General features: G+C 43.5%; 1 protein-coding gene across 1 annotated transcript in view; it reads right to left on the bottom strand.

Moving 5' to 3' along the window:
• The window catches only part of PODN (podocan), a 481,723-nt gene that overhangs the window by 133,219 nt on the left and 334,675 nt on the right, over positions 1 to 13,829 (bottom strand). The window contains exons 7-8 of the mRNA XM_069642176.1: positions 7,423 to 7,538; positions 1,068 to 1,725 (exon numbers count right to left, since the gene is read on the bottom strand). Coding sequence (XP_069498277.1) covers positions 1,068 to 1,725; positions 7,423 to 7,538 — 774 coding nt within the window. The remainder of the gene's footprint in view (positions 1 to 1,067; positions 1,726 to 7,422; positions 7,539 to 13,829) is intronic.

A 13,829-nucleotide genomic window follows, 5' to 3' on the forward strand; every position in this document is an offset into this window, starting at 1 on the left:
AGAGCATAAACAACTTTTGGCGGGAATGGGGGATGTGTAACTATGGTCTCCTTCTCAAACAGAGTCCTTACAGTTGGCAACACTCCTGGCTTGAAACATTCATTTGCAATCTCTGCGTTTTGAGAGCTTCTGGTGTTCAAGACAAACTTAAAAAAGAAAACAGGAAAGATGCATAGACCCTCTCTCTCTTACATTTAGAAATTCCCAGTTATGCTATTTCTATAGGGAACATCTAGCTCACCAACAGCTACATGGCAACATTGGATGTCACAGACATCAATGTGTAATTAGAGGAAGGTATTTTAAGAGGTTGTGTTGAGAAAGAGCCCGGACCACTTGATATCTATAACTCCATAACAGGATGAAGATCAGGAGAATTTCAAATGGGATTCTTTGCTAATGGCCATGGTCTTAAAAACTGAATTGTCTGTAACTGCGTACATTTCGCAGATGCCTCTGTGTGTTATGCTGTTCTTTAAACACTGTACTTTGTGCTGATCGCTTGAGTCCTCATTAATGTTTTTTCTTCATCATGTAAATGTTTCCTTCATTTAAAATAGTTAGTTTACGGCATGAGTACCTATCCAACATTCATCACAAAGAAGAACAAATGAATACACATGGATCTACATTATTCAATTGTGTGCATTGTGGTTGCATAGTATTCTGCATTTTGTGTGTACTTATGACCTCAGCATCATAACCCATGGTCAATGCATCCATAATGTAATATCTCATGTATTAGCTTTCAAAATGAAAAGATAAGTTTACCTCTGGTAAGACTGGAAACAAATGGATGGTTGATTTATAGTGTGAAAAACAGTCACATTTTGTTTATTAATCAAAAGGGCAGGATGTATTGTCCCATTATCCATCGGAGACACACTTGACTAACACCACCGTGCATAGGACAGAAATCTGCAACCTTTGTTTTGGCCTACAACTGCCATGAGCACTCGTCAGCATAGTCAATGGAGAGGGATATTGGGAGTCGTAGTCCAAAACAGCTTAAGAGCCCTAGGTTGTAGACCCCTGACAAATGGCATAGATGTGTGCCGCAATCTTACCTGCATGCTGTCAAGCTCCGACCATGCTCCTGTATAGATAGAGTTGATCTTCAGCTTGTTGTTACCCAAGTGGAGCTCCTTCAGCTTTGACATCTTTGCAAGCGAGCCCCGGGGTACAGAGCTTATTTCGTTATTCTTCAGCTTCAACATTTCCAAGTTTTTTGGAAGGCCCCAGGGCAAGAGCTTCAGGTTGTTGCCAGAAAGGTCCAAGGATTTGAGCAGTCTCAATTTGCGGAAGGCTTCTCGGTGGATACCGGTGCTGAGGATTTTGTTGTAGCTCAGGTTTAGGTCCTCGAGGAAGTACGTAAAAGCAAAGTCATTCTTGGAAATCCCAGTGATGTGATTATGTAGGAGCATGAGCCTCTTGACGCGCCTTGGCAGCCCACTCGGAACTCTTTCCAACATGTTATTATACAAGTGAACGGTATGTAACTTCTTAAGCCCTTGGAAGGCCGCGGGATGCATCCCCTTGGCCCTTAGTTTGTTGTTGTGAAGTAACAGGTACTCAAGGTTTCTGATCTGAGTCAAGACATCAGCCGGGATAGTTTTCAAGGAGTTTTTCTCAAGATGCAGAAGTACTATATTCCGTGGTAACCCAGTGGGGATTTGTGACAGGTTATTGTTGGATAAGTCCAAGTATTCAAGGCTGGACAGATGCCTTAAAGAAAGAAAAAACATAATAATGGACAGTCTAATACTTTTCTTCTGAAAAGCTCTGATATTTATTGAACTCCAGTTAGATATCGAATAAATCATGCAAAAAATCACTAAATGTTCATACTTACTATGGACAGGCTTATTCGGCAAATACACTGGATTTATCAATTTCTACACGTAAGTAACACCCTTTGGAATTCACTTTCTGTGTAATATTTGGCCCCAGAGACAAACAAAACAGGTGTACACAATCTGTGGAACACTCGCGTCCCCTGCACACCCAAGGTGTTTGTGATGACAAACAATAGTTAAGGATATATTAAGGTAAATAAAGAAGAATAAAAAAGAACGAATAATTTTAAGAAATTAAATTCCAGGATAAATAATTCAAGAATAGACTTATGGAATCCCGACTGATCTACTGATATTTCAACGAGTTGGGGTTCTTAGATGATATATCCAGAATAGACCCTGTATCTGCAATGGACCCATGGGAGTGCCCTCAGCGGTTAAAGGAGTGTCAGGGATGTCTATGTTTCTGCCTCCGGCATATGTTGATGCATCTCAGCGTATCAAGTTGGACTCCTCTGCCAGAACAAAATACGAGTGGAGAATGCCCTTCAAATCACTTCCTATTGCTAATAAATCAGCTTCCACCTGACCATAGACTCGAAGATAGCTGTGTCTTTTTTAAGTTTGAAAGTGACACCACCAAGGAGGTGCATAAGGGCTAGTCTAGGTGCCAGGATGGGAGTCATAATTTTAAGTGACCTTTGCTAAGACACTTGACACGGTGGAGGTGGCAACGTTTTACAGGGGAGTCTTTGGATCCCAGAAAGATTGCCATGGCATTCTGCTCATAGTCAGTTCCCACTTGGAGGGTATGGTATAGTGTAGGAGCCCTCAGGAAACTGGTGTTTTTGGATGAATTTGTAGGATATTTGGGGCGTTATGTCAACACATTCACATCTCTGGACAAAGGACAGTCCTCATTGGACAAGATTCTCAACCCATGGGGGTAGCCCCAGGAACGGTCAAAGGAGGGACTGCATGACTGGCTGGTGTTACTCACAAAGTCCTTCCACAGCGGGGCTCACAGTTCACTGCTCTGTGACTCAGGCCTTCTTTTTCTCCAAATTAGCCAGAGCTATAGGATCAGGGCACCCAGTGGGGGAAGAGGTTGAAGGGATCGTACAGCAAAGGAGGTAAGAGAGTTGCTGACCAAGGATTGTGAGATCAGTCATGCATGTGAGGTGGTTTGTGATTTAATATATTTTTGGTCGGATTAAAGGACAATTGGTTTCCAAACAGTGATCAATCTTAGAGAACTCAATGGCTTACTAGTGTTTTGACACTACAAGATAAAAATGATTGCACTTTTTGAGAGATGTATTAATCCCAGGAGACTGGCTGGTGAGACATGATTTGAAAGATTAAGAGTTGACTATCCCAATTTTTGAATCCAACAGACAATTTCTCTAGTTCCTCTCTCTCTTCTTTTACACTAGTTTATGACTTTGGCACTGCTGCTTTCCTTTCTCGGGCCCATCCTTTGGCTTCTTCCCTTGACCCTCTTCACTCATCCCATCTATTTACCCTCACAATATTTCTTACCTTACCTATCTTCTTAATCTATCATTGGCCAAGTCCTCCTTTTCCTCCTCCTTCAAACATGCTGTTATCATCCATTTCCTGAAAACCCCTTTAGCTGACCATTTATCCCCTTATAACTTTTGCCCCATCTCTCTTCTACCCTTCCTTTCTAAACTTCTTGAAAGTGTCATCTACGGTATCCAGACATTTGGTCGACTGAAAACTGGTCGAAAGACATTTGGTCGACGCAATTTGGTTGAAAACCAAATGGTCGAATTTTTTTTTTATTTATATATATATTTTTCGGGTTTTCGTTTTTTAAAAAAAGGGGGTTTTACAAAAAACCAATTTCTTTCGACCAAATGTCTGGTAAACGTCATCTACTCCAGGTTTCTTCCCTCATTAATTCTCATTCCTTACTCCCTTCCATATAATCTGGTCATTCTTCCGAAACTCTCTTCTCTCGCCCCATCATAATAAGCTCTCATATATCCTTATTTTTTGGGATCTTTACACTATGTTTGACATAGTTGGTCGCTCCTTCTATCTTCTCTTGATTCTCTTGGTTTCTATGGTACTCTACTTAGCAGGTTTCAGTCTTACCTTTGCAACTGCACTTGCTTGGCCTCATGGGATGGGCATATCACTTCTCCATGCTGTTCTGTATGCTGTCCCTCAAGATTCATGACCTGTACCCTCAGCTCTTTTCTATACATACTATCCTACTCTCAACAAGTATTGATTCCTTTAATTTTCCCTGCCACCTCTATGCCAATAACTACCAAATCTTGTTCTCTTCCTCCACTCTTTCTGATTCAACGCACCATATTATCCCAGCCTATTTTTCAACCATCCAATCTAGACTTCTAAGACTAAACCTCTATTTTCCCCACCCCTTTTCCCTCCCACACTCCTCTCCCTCCGGGACTCTTCTTCCCTCCTACCCTCCTATTTTCCTTTTTCTTCCTCAGCATTAAATATTGGGGTAATCTTTGAGCCTTGTCTTTCCTTAGCTTGTCACTTCCTCACTACTGCACGTATCTGCCTCTATCATCTTCATGACATCCACCGTATTCGTATTGGTCCTTTCATGACACTGAACTTCTTACAACTTCCTCTATTTTTTCTCGACTCTACTATTGCTCAGCATTCTTACAATGACTTCCCTCTTCTCAGCTTACCTTTCTTTGATCAACCTTTAACTCTGTCATCCATCTTCTGTTTTATCTATCGACCCATTCCTCTATTTCTCCCATTCTTCTCTCTATTTCCTTTCTCCCATTTGACTTCCCTCTCAATTTTTATTTCCTTTGTACCATGTTGAAATGCATCCATGGTCTAGCCCTTGCCTATCTTTATGGGCTTGTCTCTCAACATTTTTTATTCTTGATGTGAAAAAGGTTTTATGACCTTTCTGAGGGCTTTATAAATACCAATAAAATAAATACAAATTCCCAAGCATACTATTGCAATCATGGGGAATCAGGTGTAATCCAATCCAGAATGGAGGGCAATGGTCAGAGCAGTGACCTCTAATGCACATAAACTGCTTACAGATACTTGTAGGGTCCTTTGCGGTCAACTTTTTCAAAGTGAACCATTCCCACTGTGTCTTTTGGTTGTTCATGCATAGTCATCCAGTGGCTAGGTACGTAAACAGGTAGGAGGTATCCAGAGACAATTATGTCTCCGGTTACTTTTGGAGGTTCAGTTGGAATTCCTCCAGAAGTCCGACAATCTGGTGGCAGATTCAGTCTTTCGGCATTGAGAGCAATTAGAAACTCAATGTTGGATGCTTTGAATGCTTCTAGTGCAATGAGACCCATTGCAGGTGGATTTATATGTGTTTCAATTGAAGACCCAGCTACCTCAATTCTTAAACATGAGATGGGATCTGGAGTCCATAGCCACTAATGCGTTTTTCCTGTATTTGGGACAGGCACTCAAGATGCGTTTCTTCCTTTTGCCATGATACCAAGCCACACATGCTATTGCAGGCCAACAGGCCGGGGGGCATCTTTGCTTCTGATCACTCCTTTGTGGTAGGAACAAGCATGGTACCTTCTGGCTCTGGAGATGTCTATGGAACCGGCCTGGATCCTGCCAGCTTTAGGCATATTCTCATGCAAATCAGGGGTGAAACTTGTGCTCTAGTTCTCCTAGAGACTGTACGGTTGATGGCTTGGAATTTGTCAGGAGCGGATGGTACCCTGAGGGCTTTTTAGATCATCAGGGATTCAAGATGGCTGACTATGCTCAGGCTCCATGGTGCGACATGGCCGCCCTGGGTTCTCTAATGTGAGCAGAAATGAGTGGATCCTGTTCAGTTAGGAGTGGCAGAAGCAGTACATATTGGATTTTTCTCATTGTTACCAGATGTTCACTGACTATAGGTCAGCAATTTCTATTAATCACTCCTGGGTAAAAATAAAGGGTTTCCATTAGGAGAGCACCCTTTGATGTGTAGGGTTTTGAAGGGTCCTTGGTTCTGGGCTTATCCAAGGCCTAAATACTCCTGTATATGGGATATAGATAAGGTTCTTTCTTTACTATGGGATTGTCTAGATCATGTTGCTTTGTCAATGCAGGCTGTGTTACCTAAATTGGCCGTTCACATGTGTTTGGTATCTTTTCAGAGGTTTTCGGACATCAGGGATTTGCATTTATCAGACAGGCTATTTATTCGGTAGGGAGCATGGTTTTCATTTTTCATACAAGACGAAGTCTGTTTTGAGTGTTAAAAACCTCCCTATTTTCAATGCGCAGCCCGTGTGGTGTGTGGTTTGCATTCTGGAACAATATGAGGTCAGGACCATAAATGTGATAATATCCTCTGACCATCTGGCTCTCTCCCTTAGGAAACCCTTTGGTTTAGTTCCTTCCCTACTTTAGCCTAATGGGTTAGGTACATCTTGGGCGGGTACTGATGTGGCACTTTCTCTGTTAATTCTATGTCATGGCTTTTAACATGAATAATAGGAAGCCTCCGAGATATGATATAGAATTTTGATTGTTCCTAGTACATTAGGACATAAAGGCAGAATTATATTAATGGCAGAGGGGCAGTTACTATCCCTCCCAGAACATTTCCTATTTTTTTGTGCTGCCGTCCTCTCACTTCCCCATGAATCAGTTGTCAGTGTTTTTCCATGTCACACACCTCCGGCACGCTGCGCCTGGTCCAGCGGAGTCTGTCCTTCTCCCCCGCTCCTTCTGTCTCCATGCAACAGCTTGGCACATACAATAACACACTCTCCCCTGTTGCTGCCACATCCCTCAAAGGAACCATGTTGCCATAGTTTCTGTGTGCAGAGGAGATGCCACGGTTGGCATAAATCCACAGTACAGGATTAGGGGCCTAAAGGCCTTAACTAGGCTCAGGAAGTCAGGCTTCCCGGAACCTAAGACCCTGTAATTTCCGCCTCCCACCCCCAGGCGAAAAGCAGTAATTCTGTGTTTTTTTAACAATTATGTAATTGGTCAGTCATTTATTCTACTGAAGAGTGTGGTGTCTCTTTGGACGTCTGCTTCTGAACAAGGTGGCTCACGTTTGCGGCAGCCTTCTCGATGGCACGCTCGCCGGAATGGTGGTTACTTCAGAAAGAAAGTAAGTGGCAAGGTCGGGAAGGGGCATTATGGGTGCTGTAATTTTGACGTACAGCTACATGAATACAAAAAGAGATATGCATAATATTCACCTCTCTGTCAGTAAGGGGAACTCGATTTTCTGTCACTAGGAACATCGAAATTGTCCATCCAAATTAATAGTTGTCTAATACCGCCCATGTCTAACAAATCCCTTCTGGAAAAAAGTGAATGAGTTATGAAGAATAGAAATGAGTTCATTTGTTTGGGCTCTGTCACCTTCCTGACTAACACAAAAACACTTCACGTGCCACACTTTTCCCACTTCTACAGTCAACATTTACAAGAGAACCTTTGCTCCAGTATGGTGCCTAGGAAGTTATATTTAATTAACGAGTAAGTAATTGTAGGTGCAGGCACCAGCTTCAGCATAGCAGGGACAGGATAGACACTTAGTCAATATCAGCAGTGCTTGACATGCACAATCCTTTTATCGGTCACTTATTTGGAAAAGTCTCACCAGAAAGTTTCATTATCCAACCCTTCATTGGTCAGGTAGTTATTCTGCAGGTACAGTTCGCGAAGGCCACTCAGGTGACTGAATGCTCCTTTGGGAATCTTCTCAAGATTGTTGTTCTGAAAGCCAAAATGAGTATAAGGAAGTTATAAAGGGCAAATGGCACCACATACAAAAGACAAAGATCTGCCTGCATTCAGTGGCGTCAATTGGGAGCAGCTTCGGTCTACTGCTTTGGGTGATGAGGTCCCTATATATGCCATATAGTATGAGAGGATGTCAAATCAAGCACATTCTTTTTATCCAATCTTCCAAAGTGTTATTCGTTTCCTGAGCACCCTTGAATATTCATCTAATATGCCTAAGAGCTTTCCTACAAGGTGCCAATGCTAATATTGCAATGTCTCAAGCATATGAACTTTAATGACGCGGCTAAGAAAACCCACTTCGTAGACAATATTCCAAGCATTATCCGGGATGATGAATGCTAAGTGCAAGGGAGGAATCTGGATGTGCCGCTTAACCCTGATAGGTTTTGAGTCTTGTTGTCGTTTTGTAAGGGCTGCATGTTTGGGTACATATCCTTTACCAATGATAAATGTTGCCTATCGCCATGGGCGACAGGCTTCGAATAAGTCACCTTTCTCTCCAGACCATCATTCTTAGTCTCCCATGAGATTACATAAAGGGAAAGACTATATGCAAAGGCGGCTTTGACTCACCCCAAAATGGGCCGCCAGCCCAGCTGCCGGGTCATTTCCCTGCTGCAACAGAACATAAGTAAAACCCAGGTGTGTCTTGGCTTGGTTAGGTGCCATCAGAGAGGTTTAGAGTTGGTCTCTTGGCACAGCATGCTGGTGACCCCTCTCTAGGCATTCCAGCCATCGGTCTTCAGTGCTGTGAAAGTCAACTAACGTGGGAGGACTTTGCCAAGATGTGGGTCCGGAGCTTGTTTATTTGTTGGCAAAGTCAGATAGGTGTCTACACCAATAACGTTTCGAATAGTCAGGCCTTCTGTGGAGTCACAGCAAGCTCAGAATGCACACTTAGAGACGGAGTACTGCAAAGATGCCCCTTCCAACAATGTCAGCTGATAAGCTGGAAAGAAGTGGAAGCCCTGAATCTTGTTCACTCCACTTTTCAAATGCATGTATCTTTATTTATTTATGATCAAGATCTACTCAAAGAATTCAAACCATGTCCTCTGGCATCGGGTGTCTAGACAAGCCAATCAAGCCGCACACAGACACTTCTGTGCAGTATGCAGTTGATGCATTCCATTGCATATGGCCCCTAAAATGGAAGAACTAGACAAATTGGTGTCTAGCCTCACCCCATCAGTCTCCCCGATTGTCAATGGAAGAAAGTTTAAGCAAACAGCGCAAGCATGCATCTGTGTTGACATCTGCTTCCCGAACTGAGCATTAAAGAGGGAGTGGAACAACACTCTTACCATTGATGACACAATAACAGTTCACAATGGGACAAAGATATTTTTCTAGATTAAAGGTCCAGATATAATCAACTGAAAGATAGCTCCAGCCCTTTAACCAATTATCCTGCTTAATCCCATCCTGCAACCCACCATAAACCACAAACAGTGATTTGGAAACCGGGCCCCTGAGATGCATAGCACTGAGCCTAAAAGAAATGACCCATCTTACTCGGCTCTTAGTTGTGAATCTACATCAGAGTGCAGCTAAGGCGAAACACGAGAATGTAATTCAGATTATTGGCTTTGTAAGAACAAAACATCCACTCCAGACACTCACCTCTCCTATCACTATGCTCACTCTCTACTTTACAGCAACACACAATAGAGCGCAGCTATACCCCTCGATCAATTTCAGCCTAGATGCTCACATACGAACAATACTCCATGAACACCTCAACATCCTGCTAGAAAGCAGCTATACCCCATGAAAAAATTGGCCTAGCTGCACACATAAACTTCCTACACAGGCCCAATGCCGCCAGAATGCAGTCTAGGAGACCAACCACCAGGCTGCAGGCAGTGAACTGATATCTCAATACCACTGCTCCTAATGTAGGATGCAGCTACCATCAGGCAATCGCATCAGCTGCTCACATATGGAGTGCACCCAAGCACCCTATGCTACCCTACTCTCTCGAGTGACCTGGACTATGGTCCCCGAGGGCGTTCAACCCACAAACGCTTTGAGATCATACCAATGATATACAGAGCGCTATATAAATGGCAAATAACCTAACATAACAAAATGGGGAAGAGCACTAGGGCTATCATCGCTTTCACTACCCACATGCGACTCTAGCAGTATAAGAGGCTGAACTTTGGCATCTATTCAGCAGCAGAAAGATTCCAGAATGCAATTCATGGGTTACTAGGTTCTTTAATTCACCCCCTTAAACATGGAGCACTATTGAGAAAAAAACCTGACCACCAACATTGTAAAGGCACCACAAACCATTGCAAAACCACATCGAACCAATACGAACTGGACTGTACCAGCAAAAGGACAGCATAATATTGACAAGCTGAAATATATACAGAATTCAGCCTATTGTAAAGAATGCAACTTTCAAGAACACACTGACGTCCCTTCAACTCTCCTATAAACTCTCTGCCCAACTGACAAATACAACACATACGTACCCCTACCACTGCACAAACCGTAAACCACACAGCAAACCGCAATCATTGGTAATCTCACTCAAGCATACACACAAAATCTATTGCACTACACCACAGACACACAAAATAATCCCATATAGACCCTCACACCAAAACAACACCTAATACATACCATCCAGAAGCAAACCCAGTACACAGTGATCATTTTCCCATATTAAAGCTACCAACAGCACAGCAATATCTTCTACTTCGCTATCCCTCCCCATTCCACTAACACTCCCTAACCCCTTTCCTTTTCTGATCCCTTGAGTGGCTGGAGACCATGAATATAGCCTATCTAGCCAGTGTGCAGGCTGTCTTCAATGTCAGTCACAATATTGTAGTCTATTCTACTACTAGAAATGTGCATTGATCTTGGTTTTGAGCCATGTTCCTATGCCCCAAAGAATGCAGATTCAAGCTCCATCATAAAAATTCAAAGGCTAAATTGGGATGTCATCCGGATGAAGATCTCTATGGGCCAACATAGAGGTTCTACCCAACCCCAGAGTCCAGCCATTCGCATATGTTCACACACGACATATAACCATTGAAAACAAACAGAGATCATTGAGGACAGTGAGCAGAACATGTCTTACCTCAATGTTGAGCTATAGTGAAATGAAAGAGCAAAATCTAAACTGCAGATGTCTCCTGCCATGAGGGTGGGGCATTGGGGTGGGGGAGGTGATCAGGTAAGGGCAGAGGCACCTGTTGCTTCTGTGATCATTAAAAGAGCTCATGAATGCAGCCACCACAAAACATGATGGGAGAGAGAGCAGAATAGGAAAGGATGTCTTCTGCAAAAATGCAGCCAAGTCTACTTCAGGGAGAAAGGGAAAGAGAAAATGCTAGGCCAAGGTGTCAAGATGAGGAGAGTCACCCAGGATTGTGAAGAGAAAATGGTGAACATTGAGCAGTGGAAAGGAATGCATTGGGAAGGTTCTCTTTTGGTGTAAACTCCTAAGTTGTGAAATCCAGTTACCAGGCAACTGCACGGTGTTGGGCAGAGGCCAAGAATCGTCATGTAGGGTTATTTTCCTAATGTGAACTCTGGCCAAGAGCTCAGAAAGGAATGTGTGGGGTTCCCTAAAAGTGATTGCAGTCATTGGCTACCTTTGATCCACAGTCCTCGAGTTTGTCTGGAAGAACACTAGTGTAACCTTGTGTATAGTTGCCATCACAAGTTGGCTGTCCCCCAGGGTTTGAATGTTGCGTGTTGTGTGTGTGATCAGTGGTTTACCCTATACTCTCAGTTGTATCATAAAAGCTAACAATCTTCACCAGGAACTTTGTCAACTGCTGGGATTCAACCCGGAGGCATCCAACAGAGATGACTAACCAGTGGTGGAACATGGTAGTTGTGCACCACCAGCTAATGAGACTATGAAAATCAGACTGTGAATCTCTGCCCTTCAACTGACCAGGGGTAACATTACCCAGTGCTTCTTTTCCTTCCTACTCATGACCTGCCTGTGGTGCTTGACATCTGGAACCGTCCCCCTGACACCGTAGCATGGCTGTAACATCTATTGGGCCTTTTACTGAATGATACTATGAAGCAGGCCCTTCATACCATTCTACCAGTGTGAAGACCTCCAGCGGCCTGTCCTGTCACACTTCTTCTGAAACACGACCAGTGACCCTTCAGCCAACAGGTCCCCAGTGCTGGATTTTCGATCTGCAATCAATGAGTCACAGTTTCACTGTCTGAATTTCTTTAGTGGGTTCATCTGACCTCAGCTGGAAATCTGACCCTGCTGCTGGGCTGTCTAAAAACAAATGTCCTGGATGCCACTTAAAGAGCTCTTGCTAGGACACCGCTTTTGATCACCAGGATCTTCTGGTGTGGATCATCTGACTCTCCTCTGATTCACCTGTAAGTGTGTGACCATGTGTTAGTGTCTATAGCTTGTGCGTGGTGTGCTAGCCCATCCAGAGTAAGACCTTCCCTGCTGGTCACATCAAAACTCAATTCTGGAAGCTCCGTTGGGTTTGGCGAGGGCAACTCCTGAGCTGAGCTGGTTCTGATGAGTCCTCTGATCCTTCTTGTGGTCAAAACTCCCATCAGGGTCCCATGTGCAGATCTTTTATTTACCTCTATATGATAACATTGATACGCTGCTTCCTATTGGCCCATATAGTTTAAATCTGGACTACAGGGTGTAATTGTGTTTCTATGATTGTAGTTTGGTGGTGCAAGAAAAGTGGCGATAAGGGAATTACAGAATTACTGCCACTTTTTCCCCACAACACACACAAGAACTCTGTTCCTTGTATCTTTGGCTGCTGGGTGACCCAGTCCAGGATCTCATGTGCAAGGTAAGTCCTTTATGCTGGGCTTCCCAGCCTGGAAGGTTTGTAGAAACATTTGCACGTTTCTGTCATCTGCATTCAGAAAGTTCAGAAGTTGCAGTAGGCCTCATTCAGCCAGCTGGTTACCCCAAATAGCTCCTGGCAGAGGACGATGGAGTAGACTGAACTCCCAATTAGGTTCCACTGAATCCTTCTTCAAGAATGGTCCAAAGAGGGATCAACTAAGGGGAGCGGCACCCACTCCTTCACCCCACCCCACTTATATTTACTTTACTTTATTACATTTATATTGCGCAACCATAAACCCGTAGGTGTGAGGGCGCGGACAAAACAGATAAAGATTTGAAGAAGCCGGGGAATCCAAAATCGGAAAGTTAGAACTGAGGTTCAGAGACTACTACTTGAAGAGGAAGGTTTTAAGGCCCTTCTTGAAGTTACTCAGGTCTACAGAGTTTCTCAGCTGACCTGGAAGGGTGTTCCAAAGAGCCGGTGCTGCGAAGGCGAAAGCACCACATTGTGATTTTTTGGTTTTAGATTTGGGCTGGTGAAGCAGATTTTGATTATTGGAGCGAAGATTTCTGAGGTTGGATTTTATTCCTATGTACCTTTGTAGGTAGGTGGGCATAGTGCCCTTAAGGCATTTAAAGGTGATGACCATGAGTCTGAAGGTTATTTGTGATGCCACGGGCAACCAATGCAATGCACGACGTGCCTCAGATACATGTGCCCTGTAGGCAATTCAGAAATCACTCTTACCGCTCCATTTTGAACCACCTGAAGGCATCTGATGGTCTTTTTACTAGAACCTGCTAGTAGGCTACAGCAATAATCTAGTTTTGATCCTATGATAGCACGAGCGATGGACTCTGCATTAGGCTGAGAAATAAGTGGTCACAGGTGGGACAGCAATTTAATGTAGTAGGTAGCAGAGGACACAGTACTAGCCACATAAGGCTTCATGTTGAGCGATTGGTCCAGAACCACCACCAGAATCTTTACCTTGGAAAGAGTGGGGATTAGAGCATCTTCCAGCTGAAAATGTTTATAAACTGGGTATAATTTAGCTAGGATGCTATCAGATCCCACAACCATATGTTCCGTCTTTCCACGGTTAAGAGCAAGATTGTTCAACATCATCCAATGTTCGATGATGGTGAATATGCAGTTAAGTTCTCTTTCGTCCTGGTCATGCTGGCCCATAAGAGGGATGACACATTATGTGTCATCAGCATATTTAGAGACTAGTATGCCCTCCTGGGCAGGGTGGGAAAAGAAAGGGGTCATGAAAATGTTACAAATGCATGGGGACAAGCTGGCTCCTTGAGGCACACCAAAATGTATCTGGATAGCTGGGGCTTTAGCACTGTTGGCACATACTCTACTGGATCTATTAGATAACAATGAGAGTAGCCAATTAGTGGCAGCCCGAGAGCAGTTGGCT

Source organism: Ambystoma mexicanum, chromosome 1q (assembly GCF_040938575.1).
Source record: "Ambystoma mexicanum isolate Mex_15411 chromosome 1q, UKY_AmexF1_1, whole genome shotgun sequence".
Lineage (NCBI taxonomy): Eukaryota > Metazoa > Chordata > Amphibia > Caudata > Ambystomatidae > Ambystoma > Ambystoma mexicanum.